At 43.6% G+C, this 21,555-nt stretch overlaps 1 protein-coding gene across 2 annotated transcripts; it reads left to right on the top strand.

The window, feature by feature from the left end:
* Positions 1-1,944: 1,944 nt before the first annotated feature.
* oatx (organic anion transporter X) lies at positions 1,945-19,910 on the top strand. Of its 2 annotated transcripts, XM_085290121.1 has the most exons (16): positions 1,945-2,019; positions 2,226-2,339; positions 2,445-2,612; positions 2,747-2,820; positions 2,902-3,031; positions 3,136-3,239; positions 3,316-3,470; positions 3,547-3,715; positions 3,811-3,934; positions 4,006-4,121; positions 4,290-4,344; positions 4,472-4,631; positions 5,477-5,585; positions 12,353-12,431; positions 12,519-12,646; positions 19,584-19,910. In XM_085290121.1, exons 2-16 carry the CDS (start codon positions 2,313-2,315, stop codon positions 19,669-19,671), a joined length of 1,686 nt encoding a protein of 561 aa, XP_085146247.1. In that variant the 5' UTR covers positions 1,945-2,019; positions 2,226-2,312; the 3' UTR covers positions 19,672-19,910. The 2 variants fall into 2 exon arrangements, with proteins under 2 accessions (XP_085146247.1, XP_085146248.1); XM_085290122.1 differs by lacking the exon at positions 1,945-2,019 and having other exon boundaries at positions 2,068-2,339.
* Positions 19,911-21,555: the final 1,645 nt, after the last annotated feature.

Below are 21,555 nucleotides of genomic sequence, written 5' to 3'. Positions count from 1 at the left end.
GCTGTCTTGTGGCGGTAAAGGACGTGACAGTGTAGTCAGGTTAACCAGCGGGCCACCTGACTCAAACAGGCTCCCCTCCACACTGATTCATTCAGTCTACAGACCCGAACATCACAGCTAATGAGTGGATTCACGTGTTTCACTGCAGCTCGCCACAGCGAGAAACCGCCGACAGCATCAGAGAGACACAACGACGAGCCTCTACAGTTCTTATTTACCTCTCAGTTATTGGTTCAGTCGTTAGTTAGCGCCAACCAGGTGACGTCATGTTTTGTACAGGCACAGGATGGCACTATGGACACTCCTTTAAAGGCCGTGCCACAGATAAACCTGTGACGGTGTCAAAGTAGGGCTCTTTGCTGGAAACCAACCTGAACACGTATGTTTGACCTCTGAGGGTTACTCAGACTGAGTGTGATGGATGATTACAGAGGTCGGTAATGATCAACTGAGAGACGGCGAAGCGTGACGGGAACAACGTCGAGTCATCGTGAACAAGGCAGATTCACTAATGACCTATACACAGACTGGGATGTTCACTAAACATTTCTTTTGTCCCGTAGCTCACAGACTGATTTATGATTGGTTGGTTGATTTGTTGATCAGTAGAAACTCGGTAGAAACAGTTTCATGTTTGAGACATTTTGTATTTCCAAAGAGAAACTTTGTCACAGAAAGAAACAGCCAAACATGAACTGAACAATTCAGTTTATTTTCAATTCAAAGTCTAAAATCAGACAGATTTTAAATGGAGTCTGGTCTGTTTGATCAGAGCCTGAATGTGAACTAAGACTGACGGGAAGGAGCAGTTTGAGCTTGAATAAAATCTAAAATCAGACAGTTTTTAAATGGAGTCTGGTGTGGCATACTGACGGTTTCATTTTAAGGCTTTTCAGAATCAGAATACTTTATTGATCCCTGGGGGAAATTATCTTTTTGTTACAGTGCTCCATTATAAACCAACATTAAAGAGACAGACAATACGCTAACTAAGAATAGTACAATATATACACACGTGTATATATATATATATATATATATATATATACACACGTGTATATATATATATATATATATATATATATATATATATATATATATATATATATATATATATATAAGTCACTCATTAATAAATAGCTGGAAAAGAAACGTGTAGTTGTAGCAGTAAGAGTTTCAAGAGTTTTTGTGTGACTGAAGAAACATCTCACGCTGTGACCTCTGACCTGTGTCAGTCTTTCTGCAGCTTCATAAACACTGTAAAGTCGCCTGCTCTGCTGCGCCCTGATTGGGACACTGACACACGTGTCACAGCGTGTTCATGAGTTGCTGCCGCCACCATTCGGAAACCTGCTGAGATGATTGTTTGCAAAAACTGCTGGACAAATTCCAGCGAGAAGCTCAGTGAGGAGCGAGGACACGAAAACAGATGACTCCACGGGGGGGGGGACAAGTTTCCACAGTTTTCAGATGTTTTGAACACTTCCTGATGAACTGTTATGGACTTTTATTTTGAAATCACAACAGTATGACTAAGAGCCCCAATAAAGTATTTTATTTTGAAAATCTAAATGTCTAATCCTTCTAATTGTTGTCTAATTTTTGTGTTCTATCCAGTTTTTCTTTCTCGACTCGTTGAGATACAAACGTATTATTACTGATACATGATTATGTTCCTGTTCCTGATCTTCTGCTCCAGTCTTCCTGTTCTTTATTAAAATACTCGGGTCGCTGTCAGAGCACAGACCGCATTAGTTCTCTGATGGAGTGCTACAGTGTGATCGTTTCCTCCCTGCTGAAGGTGTCTATTTGGTTGGTGGTGATGTTGGTGGTGACTTTGACGATGTCGCCAGTGTCTCACAAACATTAACACAAACACAAAGTTAGGAAAATAGACAGTGTCCTAAAGTCACTGATTAATGTCCAGTCACTCATTTCCTCTCAGTCTGTCTTCTGCCTGCTCCGTCAGTCGCCCCTCCGTCAGCGGGCCGTCCGGCAGCGGGCCGTCCGGCAGCCTCTGTAAGTACTCTGAGTAAATCCTCTTTCTGCCTCTGCATTCTCCTCAGCTGCAGACTGTAATCCTTTAAGAGCTCTTACCAGACTCCATGCAAATATTTCACAATTTTAAACTCGAGAAGAAACTCGGAGCAGTTGTTTTCATGTTTTTCACTCTTTGACCTTTGACCCAAACACCTGCTCAGGTCTGCTGTTTGGTTTCTTGTCAGGTTTGTTCTGATGGAACAAAAGTTCAGATCCTGAGAACACCTGGAAGCCCCTGAAGATACCTGCTGCTATTTGTTGTTGTTGCTGAGATGGGATTCGCTGAGCTGCTGGATGAGGTGAGACACTTAAATTCCTCCTATGCAAGAAATAACTTCACTGTCCAGGTGTGTCATACAGGTGTGTAGGGTTAGGGTTAATGTGTTTCCTGTTGTTATGGCAAGGTTGGTGGGTTTGGCAGGTACCAGTGGATCCATGTGACCCTGATCAGTTTACCTGGTTTGCTGATGGCGAGTCAGAACCTGCTAAACAACTTTGTCTCTGGAGTCCCCACTCACTACTGCAGCATACCAGCCAATCACAGCTTGAGCAACCTGTCGCACCTTCACCAGGTGACCTGTCAGCCTGACTGTCTACCTGTCTGGGCATTTTAGTGCAGGCACTATGATCCCATTTCTTTAGTTTTCTCAATTTTACTTCCTTAAATCAATAAATCTGGATGGATGAATGTGATTGGTTGTTTCAGGTGGATGAGAAGCAGCTGCTGAAAATGTTTATCCCTCCTGATTCTTCAGGAAATAGACTGGCCCGCTGCAGGAGGTAAGGTTTTCTTCCTTCTCCTCAGTTGTTTAAATAATTAACCTGACCGTCACATCATTTCCTGTTGCACCTGTTGTCCAGGTATGCAAATCCTCAGTGGCAGCTGTTAGCTGCTAACAGTTCCACTAATGTTAGCCACCTAGAGACCGAAGACTGCATTGACGGATGGACCTTTGAGCAATCAGACTTTCTCGCCACCACCGTCTCCGAGGTAGCGGCAGGCACACGGCGAGCCTATTAGCGCGCATTGCCACAGATATGTTAATGAGGTCACTTGTCTCTTACCTATCAATCTCTCACCTGTGTGTGTCACAGTGGAGTCTGGTCTGCTCCCTCCGTCCTCTCAAACAAATGATTCAAACCATTTATATGGGTGGAGTTTTAACGGGAGCCATAGTCTACGGCAGCTTATCTGACAGGTGAGAGTTACCTGTGTATACCTGTTCATTGTCTCAGGTTAGCAGTGCAATCCGACTCCTTCTGTCTATCTCTCAGGTTTGGGAGGCGGTCCGTTCTGATTTGGTCATACCTGCAACTTGCTGTGCTTGGCTGTAGCTCCGCCCTTTCCCCCACATACTCCACCTACTGCATCTTCAGGTTTCTGAGTGGGATGGCGGTGTCTGGGATCATCATTAACGGAGTTTCCCTAAGTACCCGTCTACCTGGTTCCTTATTTAACTGTCCACCTGGGCACTTGTCTGTCTTCCTAACTGAGTGTCTCCTCAGAGGTTGAGTGGATCACAACCAAGACGAGGACAGTAGTCGGCACACTCAGTTCCTTCTTCTTCACCTTTGGTCAAATGGTCCTGGCTGGGCTTGCATATTGGCTGAGAGACTGGAGGAAGCTGCAGATGGTTGTCTGTGCACCTAACTTCCTGTTCTTCGCCTACAGCTGGTCAGTCAGACTTAAAAAAAGGACAGTGATTGGTCAGGTGTTTCTCTCTGCTCTCCGATTGGTCAGGTAGTTCTCTCTGTGCTCTGATTGGTCAGGTGGTACTCAGAGTCAGCTCGATGGCTTGTTTTGAACCAGCGCTCTGAGGACGCATTGAAGAGTCTTCACCGAGTTGCTCGGATCAACGGGAAATCAGAGATGATCGATAAGATCACTGTTGAGGTAACCTGGCCACCTGTGTAAAAGTGCAATTTCTCCAATCAGATGCTGAGCTCTGTCCCATGTGACTGCAGGTGCTCCACTCTCACATGAACAAAGAGATTGAGTCGGCTCGTTCAACATTCACGGTGTTCGACCTGCTGAGGACCCCGGGGATGAGACGCATCTCCATTTGTCTGATGGCCGTCTGGTCAGACATACACCTGCTCATATGCTCACCTGTCTCACCTGCTTACCTGTTTACCCATTTACCTGCTCTTCTGTTTACCTGCTTCTTCTATCTGTTTTATGTTTTTTTTATTAAATAAAATGAAGCTCCTGTATCCACCTGTACACCTGTGTACTCACCTCTGTGCAGGTTCTCTACTAGTTTTGCATACTATGGCCTGGCGATGGACCTCCAGAAGTTTGGGGTGAGCAACCCGATACCTGTCTTCCTACTTACCTGCTGAAGTTTCAGTACACCTGTTTAAACTTCTTCTCCCATCCTATTGGTTGGATCTACTGTACTTCCTTCCTATTGGTTGTTTGTTGTTGCAGGTGAGTATTTACCTGATGCAGATCATCTTTGGAGCTGTAGATATTCCCGCCAAACTGTTTGCATTGGGAATACTCAGTTACCTGGGGAGGCGGGTCTCTCAGGCAGTTTGTCTCTTCTTCTCTGCCGCCATCATCTTTGCCAACATCTTTGTCCCCACAGGTACATCCTAATCCTGATCCCCATTCTGAATCTATTTGAGACCCTGGCCCTGATTCTAATTCGGAAACTGATCCCAATCCGTATTCTGATCACAATCTTGATTTAGATCCTATTCCATATCCCCAAATTTATCATAACACTGATTTAGGATTGTGATCCCAAATCTCATTCTGATTCAACCCTGATCCTGATCCAGAATCTGATCCTGATGCAATCTGAACTGTAATCTTAATCCCGACTGTGATACTGCCCTGTTCCTGATTCTAATTTAGATCCCGATTCTAATTCCAATTTGAATTTTTTAAAAGAATCCTAATTCAAATCATGGTCCTGGATTCTGACAACGACCCAATCTGAATCGTGATTCGACCCTGATATGAACATAACCCCAATCCATTCCTATACCCTGTCCTGGATTTGATCATGACCCTGATCTTAATTAGGATCCCAGTCACAATCCTAATGCTGACTCTGATTTCAGTTCAGATTCTGATCCTGGTCTGAAACTGATTCTAATCCAGATCCTATTTCTGATCCTGAACATGAACCTGACTCCGACCCAGAGTCTAATTTTGGATTCTGATCTTTATCCTGATCTAAGTCCCAATCTCTATTGAAGTCTGGGTCTTGATTTTGACCCCGATCCTAATGTGGACCATGATCCCAATTCTAATTTCAATACTAATTCTAATTCCTACCCAAATCTTTGATTCTGGCACTGATCTAGGTCTTTAATCCTAACCCTAATTCTGACCCTATGTCCTGTCGTGAACCTGAACAAAATCCTGACCCTGCCTTGAATTCTGATCCTGGTCCTATTCCCAATCCCGTTTCTAACCCCACAGACATGCAGACTCTGAGGACCACGCTGGCCTGCCTGGGTAAAGCTTTCACCTCAGCCTCCTTCACCACCGTTTACCTGTACACCGGTGAGCTGTACCCAACTGTTATCAGGTGATTAAATAAAACCAATGGCTCATATTTAATATTAAATAATGTTAATTTACCTAACAAAAAACGCATATCTACAGGATCAAATTGCTGAAACAAATGATTAATGAGTTTGAGTAATATTCCTGTTCTGATGACTTCATAACCACTGGTCTGAATACTAAACATCACAGCTAGGCCAGGGTCATGTGACTCATCTCAATAACTCACTGATAGGATGAGGCAGGGTCTCACAACGGTTTCACCCGAAACCCTTTTTCACACCTTGACTCGGGGGTCAGCAAGCTTTAAGACCCAAAGAGCCTTTTGGACCCGGTTTACACGGAAAAGAAAACTGGGAGCCGCAAATACTTTTTGACATCTAAAACAAAGATAACACTGCACACATGTAAAAAACAATGTAAGATAAGATAAGATAAGATAATAAAGTTCTATCTTATCTTACATTGTTTTTTACCGTTATGCTAAACAACTATAGTGTGTTGCTTATGAAATCCATGAAGTGCTACAAAGAAAATAAAATTTTATTTATGTAATGAACACATTTTGAACTCTTAAAAAATTATAACAAAAAAGAAAAACATCCAGGGGAAGGTCTCTTTTAAATTAATTAAAAAGATGAACTTAAATTTAGCAAACAAAGACTGAGCCGTCATCCTTGTATCCTTTTTGGGCTTTGACCTGAATTTTAAAAATAATTGGAAAAAAGCACTATGCTCCTAAAAAATGAATAATAAATATTTGCAAAATACCTGCATAAATATTTATTTTGCCTGGTTAATGTGTATGGTGGGGCGTGGTCTGCAGTGCTGCTGCAAGAGAGGTGGTCACACCTGCCTTAAAGTCGGTGCTCTCTCTGCTGTTGTGTTATGTGTCGGACTGTGTGCTGGAAATAAGACCAGCTGCATGCGCACAGCAACCGCGTGTGAAAAGTGGCCAATAAAGAGAAGCTGTAAAGCATGTTCATGTAAACATCGTTGGGTCTGCCGTGATATAATAATAATAATAATAATAATAATAATAATAATAATGGATTGCATTTCTATAGCACTTTTCAATGGGACTTCTACTCCTGAACCTCTGAACATACTGGTAGGCCGTTCTCGTCAGAAGTAAATGCAAATGAATCTGCCCAGGCATCATTAAATGTTCTATTTTCCTCAGATATTTTTCTTTTCTTACATTTCTCCATACTTGGGCTACCTCGATAAATGCACGGCGTTTCGGCAGATATACCAGCTTCTGCGAGTGTGACTCTAATTTTGAGCAATGAAAAATAATAAAATATCATTTTATTTTTATATTTCAAGATCACGATAATCTTCCAATGTAGAACTACAAGTTAAAAAAAGAACGAACTCAAATAAAATACACTTCAGCTAAATACTTATAATTTATTTTCCCAAACCACGGAGCCGCAGTACAGGGAGTCCAGAATTATTAGGCAAATGAGTATTTTGTCCACATCATCCTCTTCATGCATGTTGTCTTACTCCAAACTGTGTAGGCTCGAAAGCCTACTACCATCCATCCATCCATCCATCCATTCGCTTCCACTTATCCTTTTCAGGGTCGCGGGGGGCGCTGGAGCCTATCCCAGCTGTCATAGGGCGAGAGGCGGGGTACACCCTGGACAGGTCGCCAGTCTGTCGCAGGGCCAACACACAGGGACAGACAACCATTCACACTCACATTCATTCGCACATTCACACCTAGTGACAATTTGGATTATCCAATTAACCTATCCCCACAAGCTGCATGTCTTTGGACGGTGGGAGGAAGCCGGAGTACCCGGAGGGAACCCACGCAAACACGGGGAGAACATGCAAACTCCACACAGAAAGACCCCGGCCTGATGTTGGAATTGAACTCAGGACCTTCTTGCTGTGCAGCAACAGTGCTAACCACCGTGCCACCGTGCTGCCTACTACCAATTAAGCATATTAGGTGATGTGCATCTCTGTAATGAGAAGGGGTGTGGTCTAATGACATCAACACCCTATATCAGGTGTGCATAATTATTAGGCAACGTCCTTTCCTTTGGCAAAATGGGTCAAAAGAAGGACTTGACAGGCTCAGAAAAGTCAAAAATAGTGAGATATCTTGCAGAGGGATGCAGCAGTCTCAAAACTGCAAAGCTTCTGAAGCGTGATCATCGAACAATCAAGCGTTTCATTCAAAATAGTCAACAGGGTCGCAAGAAGCGTGTGGAAAAACCAAGGCGCAAAATAACTGCCCATGAACTGAGAAAAGTCAAGTGTGCAGCTGCCAAGATGCCACTTGCCACCAGTTTGGCCATATTTCAGAGCTGCAACATCACTGGAGTGCCCAAAAGCACAAGGTGTGCAATACTCAGAGACATGGCCAAGGTAAGAAAGGCTGAAAGACGACCACCACTGAACAAGACACACAAGCTGAAACGTCAAGACTGGGCCAAGAAATATCTCAAGACTAGTTTTTCTAAGGTTTTATGGACTGATGAAATGAGAGTGAGTCTTGATGGGCCAGATGGATGGGCCCGTGGCTGGATTGGTAAAGGTCAGAGAGCTCCAGTCCCACTCAGACGCCAGCAAGGTGGAGGTGGAGTACTGGTTTGGGCTGGTATCATCAAAGATGAGCTTGTGGGGCCTTTTCGGGTTGAGGATGGAGTCAAGCTCAACTCCCAGTCCTACTGCCAGTTTCTGGAAGACACCTTCTTCAAGCAGTGGTACAGGAAGAAGTCTGCATCCTTCAAGAAAAACATGATTTTCATGCAGGACAATGCTCCATCACACGCGTCCAAGTACTCCACAGCGTGGCTGCAAGAAAGGGTATAAAAGAAGAAAAACTAACGACATGGCCTCCTTGTTCACCTGATCTGAACCCCATTGAGAACCTGTGGTCCATCATCAAATGTGAGATTTACAAGGAGGGAAAACAGTACTCCTCTCTGAACAGTGTCTGGGAGGCTGTGGTTGCTGCTGCACGCAATGTTGATGGTGAACAGATCAAAACACTGACAGAATCCATGGATGGCAGGCTTTTGAGCGTCCTTGCAAAGAAAGGTGGCTATATTGGTCGCTGATTTGTTTTTGTTTTGTTTTTGAATGTCAGAAATGTATATTTGTGAATGTGGAGATGTTATATTGGTTTCACTGGTAAAAATAAATCATTGAAATGGGTATATATTTGTTTTTTGTTAAGTTGCCTAATAATTATGCACAGTAATAGTCACCTGCACACACAGATATCCCCCTAAAATAGCTCAAACTAAAAACAAACTAAAAACTACTTCCACAAACATTCAGCTTTGATATTAATGAGTTTTTTGGGTTCATTGAGAACATGGTTGTTGTTCAATAATAACATTATTCCTCAAAAATACAAGTTGCCTAATAATTCTGCACTCCCTGTATAAAGACTGAAGGGCCGCACGCTGATCAATAGTGGGTCCAGGACCATCTTAGGGGACACTCCCACGGGGCTTAAAAACTGGGATTCTCTAACATTTCATCTGAGAATTGAAGAAGCTTCTCAGTTGAAAGATCTTCAAGCAACTTAAAGAAGTCCAGACTGCGATGACCTGATGGCTGAGAACCTTCAGACATGTTGCCTTGCACTCTATAAACTAAATTACCAGCTGACGGGGGGAGAGCACTGTTGTTTTATTATTATTTAATGCTGACCTATGCTTCCTTATTTTTCTTACTGTGTGGAACTTTGACATTTTGAATAATAATTCAAAGTTATGTTACAAACAAGGGCAATACAAATTATTAACCTGCTGGCTGTTACCATCACACTGTTTCCATAGTCCACATTATGAAACTTAAATGAGTTATTATTACTATTATCTCTAAAGCACAGTGAAAATGACACAGTCTAAACTGTGTATAAAGTTTGTTTTTTCAGTGCAGGAATCAGACAAAAATGTGTTTCTGTTGTTGGGCTTGAACGGCAGAGTACTAAGTATGAAAATGTGTAATTCTCTTTTGGTTTTTAAATGGATGTGGTATCAGTTTTTATGAAGTTACATGTTTGTTTGTTTGCTGTTTAGTTTGTTGTTGTTTTTTCTGTTGTGGAGGGTAGAGTTGCTTTAATAATGAGAACACGGCGTAAGTGTTGCAGCCTGTTCAGTCACAAACTTTATATAAACGTTTTCACACTATCTGCGTAACGTGGTGATTGGTTAAAAATAAACATCAGCACGTTAAAGATGAGTGCACTGAGCTGTAATTACCAACGGCCAACGTGTGTTTATGAGTCTAATGCTGGTTAGCTTTTGGGATTAGCATGGAGCAGAGCTAGCATTAGCTTACGCAGGTGAACAAACCCTGCAGATGGTGACGCTCAGAACCGCGTGGACCTCCATAATTCACCTCAGTGTGTGAAGATAAGATAGAACTTTATTAATCCCTCGGGTGGGTCCTCTGGGAAATACGAACACACACGAACACACACGAACACACACGAACACACACGAACACACACACACTTCAAGTATTGAGTCTATTGCACTGTTGACTATTTACAAAAAGTATTGCACAAGGTATTGTACAGTGAGCTTAGTTGTCCCCCCCCTCCTTTGTCCTCCTGTTTCCTGTTTCCCCTCCCTCTCCCCTCCAGAGAGGAGTTAAACAGTCTGATGGCGTGTGGGACAAAGGAGTTTTTAAGTCTGTTAGTTCTTGTCTTGGGGAGAAGCAACCTGTCACTGAACAGACTCTTCTGATTGTTTATGGCCGTGTGCAGAGGATGCCCAGCATTGTCCATAATGTCCATCAGTTTCTTTAATGTCCTTTTCTCTGCCACTGTCACCAGAGTGTTCAGCTTCATGCCGACCACAGAGCCAGCCTTCCTGATCAGTTTCTCCAGCCTGGATGAGTCCTTCTTTGCTGTGCTGCTCCCCCAGCACACCACAGCATAGAAAAGTACTCCAGCAACCACCGACTGGTAAAACATCCTCAGGAGCTTCCTGCAGATGTTAAAAGACCTCAGCCTCCTGAGGAAGTACAGTCGGCTTTGGCCTTTTTTAAACAGGTGCTCTGTGTTGCATGACCAGTCCAGTTTATTGTCCACCCACAGCCCGAGGTACTTGTTGACCACCTCCACCTCCTCCCCCTTTATCTGAACCGGCAGTGGACCTTCTCTGGACCTCCCGAAGTCCACAACCAGTTCCTTAGTCTTTGAGGTGTTGAGTTGCAGGTGGTTTGTGTGACTCCATGCGACAAAGTTCCTCACCAGACTTCTGTACTCCTCTTCCTGATCATCCCAGATACACCCCATGATGGCTGTGTCGTCTGCAAACTTCTGAATATGGCATAATTCAGAGTTGTAGCAGAAGTCAGAGGTGTACAGGGTGAAGAGAAGAGGGGACAGCACAGTTCCCTGTGGTGCTCCTGTGCTGCTGACCACAGTGTCAGACGTGATGTCCTTCAGCCTGACGTACTGTGGTCTGTCGGTGAGGTAGTCAGAGATCCAAGCCACCAGGCGGGGGTCCACCTCCATCCTGTTCAGTTTTTCCTGAAGCAAACAGGGCCGGATGGTATTAAAGGCACTGGAAAAGTCAAGAAACAGTATCCTGACCGTGCCTTTTCCCCCATCCAGGTGTGAGTGGGCTCTGTGTAGGAGGTACAGGATGGCATCCTCCACTCCGACACCCGCCTTGTATGCAAACTGTAGTGGGTCCTGGGCATGTTGTACCTGTGGTCGGAGGAGGTTGAGGAAGAGTCGCTCTAGAGTCTTCATAAGATGTGACGTCAGTGCCACCGGTCGGAAGTCATTCAGCTCATTGGGCCGGTTCCTTTTGGGGACCGGGACGATGCAGGATGTCTTCCATAGGGCGGGCACTCTCCCCAGTCGCAGACTGAGGTTGAAGACTCGTTGTAGCGGCTCCCCAAGTTCAGCAGCACACGCCTTTAGCATCCTAGGACACACCTTGTCTGGGCCTGCTGCCTTTCTGGGGCGAAGCTTCCTCAGTTGTCTCCTGACCTGATCCACTGTGACACTGGGAGATGTTTGGGAGGAGGGGAGGGGGGGAGATGTCTTGCTGCTGAGAGAGGGATTGGAGGAGGGGGGTGTCATGGTGTCAGGAAGGGGGGGAAGCGAGGGAGGCAGGAGAGTGGGGAGAGGACTCTGTAGTGAAGGTGGGGGTGAGGGTGGGGGGGTTGTGGGCTGGTCAAACCTGTTGAAGAAGTTGTTGAGTTCGTTTGCCTTCTCCACAGTCCCCCCCACTGTGCTTTTCTTGGTGTTGTGGCCTGTGATGGTTTTCACACCATTCCAGACCTCCCTCATATTGTTCCTCTCCAACTTCTGCTCCACCTTCCTCCTGTAGGTGTCCTTTGCTTCCCTCAGGCAGCGTTTCACCTCCCGCTGTGCTGCTTTCATCTCCTCCTTCACTTTGCTCCTGAAAGCCTTCTTCTTCATGTTGAGGACAGCTTTGACTTCCTGTGTTACCCACGGTTTGTTATTAGGATAACACCGTACCGTCTTAGCAGGGGCGACTGTGTCCACACAAAAGTTGAGGTAGTCTGTAAGACAGTGTGTCGCCCCCTCTATGTCCTCACCATGTGGGCTCAGGAGCACATCCCAGTCTGTGGTGTCATAGCAGTCTCTCAGAGCGACTCTCCTCTGTTAGCATAATGCCAAACATAAGAAGCTTATCAGAATTCTTCTTACTCTGATAAGCTAAATGATTTGTTTCCTTGCTACATCATGTCATTTCCTGTTTGCATGTCTGTTTTATGTCATACGTAAAAACATTTAGATCATGTGATGTGTGCCTGTGCTTTCAGGCAGACGGGAATGGGCTTCGTCTCCACCATGGCAAGAATTGGCAGCATGGCAGCGCCCGCCGTCCTCATCCTAGATGAAGTAATGTCACTAATCTAACCGTCCTTTGAATATGATCGAGGTCATCAATACAGGCAAACACTTTACTGATGGGACGACATTTCCCAGGTACTCCCTGCTCTGCCTAGCTTGGTGTACGGTGGCTCGGCCGTGCTCGCCGGCTGCTTCGCCTGCTTCCTGCCAGAGACGCTCAACGTGCCGCTGCCTGACACCATCGAGGACGTGGAGGCCAGGTGGTAAGCTACCGGCTATCTGCTAGCTTTACCAGAGCCACCTTCAGGGATCACAGAAAGTGTCAGGGATATTTTCCTGAAACTGCTGGATAAACAGGCACTCACTCAAGAACGAGATCGCACAGCGCTCTTTGTTGCACTTGCCGCAAGGGAAGTAGCTGCCTCCGAACTACTTCAACTAGCTTCCCTCTGCAGGCTGCTTTTATTGGTTACGCTCATGAGTATGCATTTTACAACTACATGTGACATTCCTGAGCAGGCATATCTGAACAACATCAGTGTCTGTATTCTGTGTGTGTGTCTTCCTGCCACACAATATATGCTCACAACTGTTAACCACATTTCCTGGTTATCCAAAGGCCATCTCCCCACACCCGTATACGGCTTAACTTTAATGGTTCATCATATACAAGCGTAGGCGAGCCCCTAAATAGCTGGGAGTGACCATCCCTCAGAATGTGCCTGTAGTTAAACAGCTACAGCTGATTACCTCCTCCAGCATCATAGATGTGTCAGACGAACAGAAGAATATCTAACCACGCAGTTTAAGGCACGGTTTACACGTTTAAGTGCAACAATGGCAACATTTAACAATTTCAATCTAACAGAAGGGAGCTAAGATTAACCACAGAACAGAGCTAGAAACATAGAAATGTACTTAAAGGTGACAGACCTAGAACTTAAATCCCTTCATAAACCCAAAATAAATCACAAACCCACCAAACTCAAACACTGAGTCACAGGAACCATGACCAATTCTTCAGTCTTCTATATCTGCTGTTCACATTCAAATGTTTGTATTAACAGTTCTTTAACCTTCTCCTGAACACAGTTATTATTTCAGACATGCAAATATAAGTGAAATAACAAGAGGAAAAACAAATCAAGTTTTCATGTATATATCTATGTCTGCACATAAAAGCAGCAGGATGAAGTTTACACTTTTCCTGTTCCCACCCCCTATTTCAAATTTCATTGCTTTCAAATCCATAATTAACATTAATGGATCCATACATGTTTCACTATGTACAAGTGCAACACATGAACATACACAAATAAAACAATTTTCAGCACGTAAACAAAAACAACAACAAACTACATGTTTACATCAACTAAGCGCCCTGTGTTTAACTTAATCTCTGAGCGTATTTCACATATATGTGACAAACACCTGAATGAACACTTCATCCTGGAGTACTCTGACAATGACCTATAAAAATGAGGACACAATGAGACGACTCAGTCACTGACAGGAAGATTTCCTATATTCATGCATTTATTCTTTTTAAACAGGCGTGTGAGTTTTATGTACTTTTCTTGATCTCACCTGTGCAGGTGTTGCACACACTAACTCCTCTGATACTGTGATATTTTACATTTGTCCTTCAGGTCAGGAGTATTCGGTCTCATTGTGGGGCAAAGACTTATTTGCTGCTTTGTACACTGTGCAGTTCTGAGGGCGACCAAATCTTTAAATTTGAGAATATCTAATTTGACAAAAAGTGGATTTGATGGTTCTCTTGCAGTAGTTTTATTTTTCATCCCTATTACTCTCTTTTGCAGAATCAGGGCTTGCCACAGTTGCACTGGTGCGCCTAACTTTTTTCTTAGGCGCACCGGCACAAAAGTTAGGCGCACCCAAATTTTTAAACCGCATCTCTTTACACCGCAGTTTTACATGTGCACTTTATTGGGGGAATTGCTGTCCATACAGACAATACTGATTTATAAATGATTCACTAACAATCTTGTCAACACAAAGTTCTTTATTTGGAGCACATTTCTACCAGACAGATAAGTTAAAAAGTGCTTGTGCTTAAAGTGCTTTGGCTCTCTTAATGATCACATCGGCTCCTCTGACGACCTGTTTGCTGCTGCCTGCCGCTGAAAGGCAGCGGGGGGAGGGGACACTTGGGCATTCATCGCAGCATATAATGTGTTTCTGGACACACTGCTGCTTTTTCAGCGTTCAAAGATTGATGGCTCTGTGTCAGAGCTGGCTGTGAACTTCAGACGGATCAGGCCTTAACAAAAAAGTTATCAATCGTTCTTTTCATCTTCTCTTATTACCCACAGCTACATCCACTCTGTCAGGCCTAGGCTGCTCACTGGGGCTGGGTACCATCACTGATTTCTACAATCCATTTGATTCGATTCAGTTTTGCCTCAGACAGTCAGAAATATTAATATTCTGATCATTTATGAGCACTGATACATGTGAGACTTCATCAGAGGCGTGAGCATCACAGCAGAGGCCTTTGTGTCAAAGTAACTGAGAATAAAACAGAAAAACATGAAGCAGATTTTCCTGGCCTGGATTTTTATAGCAGATAACCTTAAAAATATTCTGCAATTTTGCATAGTTTGAAAAAGTTTAAATTTTAATGTACAACATGAATAGCAGCGGCCCCCAAACTGATCCTTGTGGAACCCCGCACACAATTTTGACTTTATGGCATTTATTTGGGTAAATTGTTTACGGTTTTTAAGGTAACCCATGATAATGCCCCCTCACTGACCCCACATGTACATAGTTTAAGTTAAAGATTGTGATCAACGGTATCAAATGCTTTTTTTAAATCTAAAAAATTCTGACAGCATATTCTTTGTTTCCAATAGCAATTGTTACTGTATGTATAAACTGCATTAAGGAACGTGTTGTGGTCCTTTTGGGTCAGAATCCATACTGCTGTTCATATAGTGCATTGTTTTTTTGATAAAGTCATATAATCTATTGTAAAATATTTTTTCCAGTATCTTAGAGAACTGCAGTAGTAGAGAGATGGGCCGATAGTTTGTGAGAAGATGTTTATCTCCAGCTTTATATATTATATGCTACCTTTGCGATTTTCATCTTATCAGGGAATAAGCCACTTTGTAATGGCAGATTACAAATGTAGGTAAATGGTTTCACAATACATCCAATAATATCTTTAATTAAGTCCATATTAATACCACCACAGTCGATTTCTTGGAGTTAAAAGATGTAACTATATCAATAATTTGCTCTTCATCTACACCCCTCATTAACATTGAGTTTGCTACATTAATAGTTTTAGGAGGGTGTCCAGTTTTTAAAGTTTCTTTAGCCAAGCCAGGGCCAACATCAAGAAAAAAGTAATTAAAACCATTTATGTCACTAGTCGTTGTATTTTGCATGAATGGAACATGGAGAACATGAACTGCTCTTCTGGCTTCTCTTGCCTACTCCTCGCTGCTAGAGACCTGGCAGCTCTTTGCATAGCCGAGCCAGATTTGGCCCGAGGGAAGAAGCAGCTGAGACCCTCAGTATGTCTTGAAGATGATCATCAGTAGTTCTGGACCTGTACTTGGACTTACTGAAGTACAAGGTGGAGAAGAGCTTTTCGCACAAGTATGTGCTCCCAAAAAGGCACATGGTCTGCTTGAATATTCGGGAAAGCCGAGGGAAACTAGGGCTCAATCCTCTCAAAGGTTGCCCAAGCTGCTTTTCCACTCACCTCCCTGAACTTCACTTTGAGTTCAGAGTTGCACTGCAGCTCAATGATTCCTCCATTTGAAGAACAGAAGGGGCATCTTGCACATCAAAGGAGAAGGGGTCCGCAAAAATGTGAAATGTGGCTCTGTTTGTCTTGAAGTCAGCAAATCTGTGATCAAATTCCTCCTGTAGCCTCAAAATGACATCAACATACTTTTTTTCCTGCATCCACGAGTGCCTTGCATGCTGGGAGATGGCAAAGGTTTGTCTGAGAGAGCTGAGCTTTCCAGAGCGCAGTTTTGTGGAGAATGCTCTCACGTTGTCATAGGCAACACTGACGAGTTGCCCCTGGCCTTGTAACGTCTTGTTCAGTGCATTAAGCTCATGTGTCATATCAACAAGAAAAGCTGAGTCCATGAGCCATTTGGGATCAGTTAGCACAGGAACACTAACTCCATCCTTCTCCATGAAGGCTTCACTTCTGCTCTCAACTCAAAAAGTCTCTTTAATACATTTCCCCTGCTGAGCCAACGTACCTCAGTGAAGTCGAGCACATCCCCATATTCTGACTCCATTTCCTCTAAAAAAGCACAGAACCTTTGGTGCTGTAAGCCCCTGGATCTGATTTGGTTGATGCATTTCACAACAGTTTTAACTCTTCCAGTTTTATTTGAAGTGCCACCAGTCCATGTTTCCTCCCTGTCATTGATGGCGCTCCATCTGTTGTTATTCCAACAAACCTCTTCCATGGCAAATCTCAATGGCATCACACAGCTTGTAAATATCTGCTGAGCGGTGGTCTGGCCATGCATTGGAATTACTGTGAGCAGCTCCTCCATCACTTCAAAGCTGTCATCAACACCACGGACATACATTGGGAGCTGGGCAGTGTCGGTGATGTCTGTGGTCTCATCAAGAGCAACTGAGTATACACTGAAGCATTTGGCTTTCTCACACAGTTGGTCATAAATGTCACTTGACAGGTCAGAAATGCGATCTGCTGCGGTGTTGGCAGAAAGGCTGATGTTGCTAAGCTGACCTTTCTTTCCCGGACAGACTATATTTGCAGCCTGCAATATGCACTTTTAGACAAATCCCCCTTCTGTGAATGGCTTTCCTGCTTTAGCAATCATCTTACTGACCACGTGGCTCCGACTGCTGCATTATTCTCTTTGGTTGCTTTCTTGAAGAAATCTTGCTGCCTCAGTAGATCTGTTTTAAGACTGGCAACCCGGTTCGCTCTCTCATCTCCCTGGTATTTTGCATCCACCTCAGCATGTCTAGTTGTGTGATGACATTTCAAACTGTATTCCTTGTGCAGCGCAACTTTCTCTGTGCAAATAAGACACGTCGGGGTGCCCCTGAACTCAAAGAAACATTGCATTTCCCACTTTTCCTGAAATTGTTGGTGCTCATCACCAACCTTTCTGTCATGTTTGGGCTGTGTGGCAGGCAGGAATGGACCTAAACGCAAACTCACAGGAATGGAACTTAAACTCAAAAGCACAGCTTTTACGGTGGGAAACAGATCATACAAACAATACAAAACTAAACTGGGAAAAACTAATTATAATGTGCACAAGGAGACACAGGGAGAATCACACACATGGGATGATGCGACACGGAAGAGAGGGAGGCTTTGACATCAATACACAGAAGGTGATGAGGGAAGTGGAAGCACACGGGGATCACAGCTGAGGATAATTACACGCGACAGGACGGGAAAGACACAAAGTGAAGGTGCTGACACCAGACACAAACCTTCAACACAACACGGGACGTACACAGAGGCAACCTGGAGAGGGAGAGAGAACAAGGAGCAGCACATGACGGGGTGAGGAAAACACGGAGCGCAGGGTACCAGAACTAACATCACAATATAAACACAGTTACACAAAGGGAGACACAGAGGGCAACTACATGATAGCGAGCGCAAAAAAGGCTGCTCATGGACTGTTATCCTGTTGTTACAGGAGAAAGAAGCAGAAATGACACTGTGACACATAACAAATCAGCTGTTGTTCAATTCAATTTTATTTATATAGCGCCAAATCACAACATAAGTCGCCTCAAGGCGCTTCATAGATACAGAGAAAAGCCCAACAATCATATGACCCCCTATGAGCAAGCACTTTGGCAACAGTGGGAAGGAAAAACTCCCTTTTAACAGGAAGAAACCTCCGGCAGAACCAGGCTCAGGGAGGGGTGTTGTTGATGTTTTTTGTTTTGACTACTTTTACATTATATTGCAATATATGTAATGTTCATGTGTGAGGCAATGTAAACAGAGTGATGTAAATAAAAAACATCGACCCACACATTACGGTACGACCCTATAATTAGTCCGGGTTACCGCGTCGCTATGTGACTGCAGAGTAAATTAGGCTGCATCCTTACTTTTCTTTTATGGCGCAGCTTACTTATATAAATATATATATGTACAATATCCCGCCGGGCAGCAACTTGAAAAACAACTTTTTTGAAGTGTTGTGAACGCAGCACGCTGGGGCGAATGTCCGCGTGTGCCGAAACGAGGCAGTCAGCCAGGCACAGAAAAGAAAACAGTCCAGGGCAACGCTGTTGTACGTTTCACTCAATGAGAAATGTTTCTCTGCTTGCATCAAGTCCCGCCGATGTCCCGCCCCCGAGATCCATATCCCACCGTGATTGGTAGGTTCGTTCAGCTCCACACACAACACTGTAAAGTGTCTTACATATCAAACTCGTGGGCCGCACTAACATTAAATTTGCATATTAAGGCGGGGGCCAGTCGTGGCCCCTGACACAGACAATACAAAAGGTGACACGTGGATAAAAATGTAAGCTTAAAAAAACAAAACAAGCATTGATCAACAGAAGGCCTGTTTAAACAGAAAAGTTTTAATTGCTTTTTAAAAGAATCCACATTGTCAACCAAATGTAGTTGTGGTGGTAGACTGTTCCACAGACTTAAAGGCTCCGCCCCCTTTAGTCTTCAGAATGTTCCTTAAATGAAAGAAACAGTAGATGCTAGAAAGCCAATCAGAAGCCTGGGTTAAGCACTAGACTAGATTGGACAGCCTACCCAGCTGATGAGGCTTAAAGGACATATGCAGCTGAATGTCATCGGGATAGAAATGAAATAATGTCACTAAAAGATTGAATGATGCCAGCTAAAGGAAGCGTGTAAAAAGAAAACAATAATGGACCCAAAACTGAGCCCTGTGGAACAGGTTAGGTTAGGGACGCAATGATAGAGGTCAATCTGATGAGTTTTCAAACCCAAAGGACCATCTCTCTCCATTTACTCCATTATTAACGCGAACTTGTGTGAAAAAGTACATTCCAGTTCTGGTACCTAAATTAGCTTCAGTGGCTGTGTTAGCATCACTAGCTGTGTTAGGTTAATTAGCTGCGATGCTAACATCCTACTGTTGCTCTCTCATAGACTGATCGATCACCTGATAATTAAAGATGAGTAATCACATGTCTGTCTTTGTAAAGGTCTGGCAGACGCAGCGCCTCACAGCAGGAGTGCGTGGCTTTAAAGGAGCTCAAGGAAGCAGAAGAAAGTGGCCTCAATGCGCTCTGACCAACAAGACGCTGCCACATCACACCATCAGGACCAATCAAAAGGGGACTGACTGTTGACCAATCAGGTGTTTTTAAGATACAGACCAATGAAGATATCTAGAGTAAATTAACTGGTGATTATTGATTGATCTCATGTAATTGATCAGATCAGAACAGCAGACAGTGATAATGATCAATAATTAATAACACTCTCATTACTGTTGTATTGAACCATCATTAATAAAGATGTTAATCTGCTCCTGAGTTTTGACTATCAGGCTTCAGGAATGAGCTCCTGTGTGGGAAGCTCTTCCTCATCAATATAAATTTAATATAAGAATATTGATTAGCTGGCACTCAGGAAGAAAGCTGCCAGCTTTGTACACCAGCACTGCTGGGTAAGATAAAGTTTTTACTACAGGGCAAAAAAAGATCCATTTGATCCACTCTGACTGCTCACCTGAGCTAAACTAATTTGGAAATGGAAGTGGTTCTTATATAGTGTAAGAAGCTTTATTCAACTTATTCAACCTCAAGCTCTTTTTCTATGCTTACGTGTTCTCTATGTAACAGTGACACTGTGATGCATCCATCGCAGAGAAACCCGGGGTTAGGATCTTGCCCAAAGATATTTGGCATGCAGACTTGAGCAATCAAAGATCAACACACAAACCTCCTAATTAGTTGATGACCTGCTCTACTTCCTGAGCTACAACCACAAAAGCCATCATCAGTGGAGCTGTGATAGCACAGGTCAGCATGGCAACAGGTAAACAAAGAGCAAAGTGTCCATGAAGACGTCAAACCGTGACATTCATTGAGTTTAACCTGACTGGACAAAACACCCCTGAAAAGTGTGCAACAGGCAGGTGATGAGGGTGGTGGAGGTGTTGGTCAGACCCCCTGAGACTGAGTCAGGTGGTCAGGTTCAAACTGTACCTTTTAAAAGTGTACTGGCTGAATCTCAATGTGTGAAATCATAATCGAATGTAATCAGATTACTTTCAGACTTGTCTGCAGCTGTTTTAAAAGCTTAGGGTTGATAAAGATAAGATAAGATACCTTTATTAGTCCCGCAAGGGGAAATTTCATAATTAGCCATAATTTCATGAGGCTGCCGACCTATTGCACGCAATGGCGGCGCCATCTTACCCTCCGACCACACATACACACATACATGACACAAAACATCACATGGGGAAGACAGGTCAGAGAGGTATAACAATGGAAAATGCACCACACGAGGAAAGATAAGGAGAAAAAATAACTCCCCCCAGACTGAGCTCCAACAGGGAGACCGGTAGTGATGTGTGATACCACTGATTTCTTTTCTGATCCGATACCAAGTAATATTCAGGGTGGCATCGACGATACTGATCCGATACTGATACTTTGTACAAAAACTTATTTTAGTTATTGTATCTCAAATTATAGCATCATAATGATTACAGGACATCAGATTACTTGTTCTTATCACTTAATAATGCAAAGTTCATCATATAGAAATAAAAAACCTGAAGTTGTGCCTATTTGAACACCTTGCCTGCCTGCAGCACTAAAGGACTCCGTGAGAGACGTCTGTCTCGCCCCAGCAGCACCTGTCCTTCTCCTCCTCTTCAGTTCGCCTCAACATAAGCTCGTCATATTCTGTGATATGATTTACTCTGTGTCTGACAAATTTGTGGTGTTGCCACAACATCTCACTTTCTTGCCACATGTATCACAAACTACGTTTGTGGATGTAAAATACGTCCGCACATGACTCCATTTACGCTCAGCCATTGTTGTGAGTGCGCACACCAAGGGGCTGCGACACATTTATACATTTCGCACATGTCTATGAAAGGCGGAAGAGGAAGTAGTTCCTTCCAATGTAGACAATCCGAATGAAATAGGTTCTTTC

Source organism: Mchenga conophoros, linkage group LG10 (genome assembly GCF_057382185.1).
Source record: "Mchenga conophoros isolate Kocher_MC1m ecotype Shallow Benthic linkage group LG10, M_conophoros_male_GT1.1, whole genome shotgun sequence".
Lineage (NCBI taxonomy): Eukaryota > Metazoa > Chordata > Actinopteri > Cichliformes > Cichlidae > Mchenga > Mchenga conophoros.
Note: the sequence above shows the minus strand (reverse complement) of the source record. Positions and strands in the feature narration are given on the sequence as shown.

Bases quoted from the DNA above. Each gene is read 5' to 3' on its own strand.
- oatx (XM_085290121.1), top strand. From the start codon at position 2,313: ATGGGATTCGCTGAGCTGCTGGATGAG. The intron at 3,032-3,135 runs GTAGCGGCAGGC...TGTGTGTCACAG, and splicing joins TCGCCACCACCGTCTCCGAG to TGGAGTCTGGTCTGCTCCCT. The intron at 4,345-4,471 runs GTGAGCAACCCG...TTGTTGTTGCAG, and splicing joins TGGACCTCCAGAAGTTTGGG to GTGAGTATTTACCTGATGCA.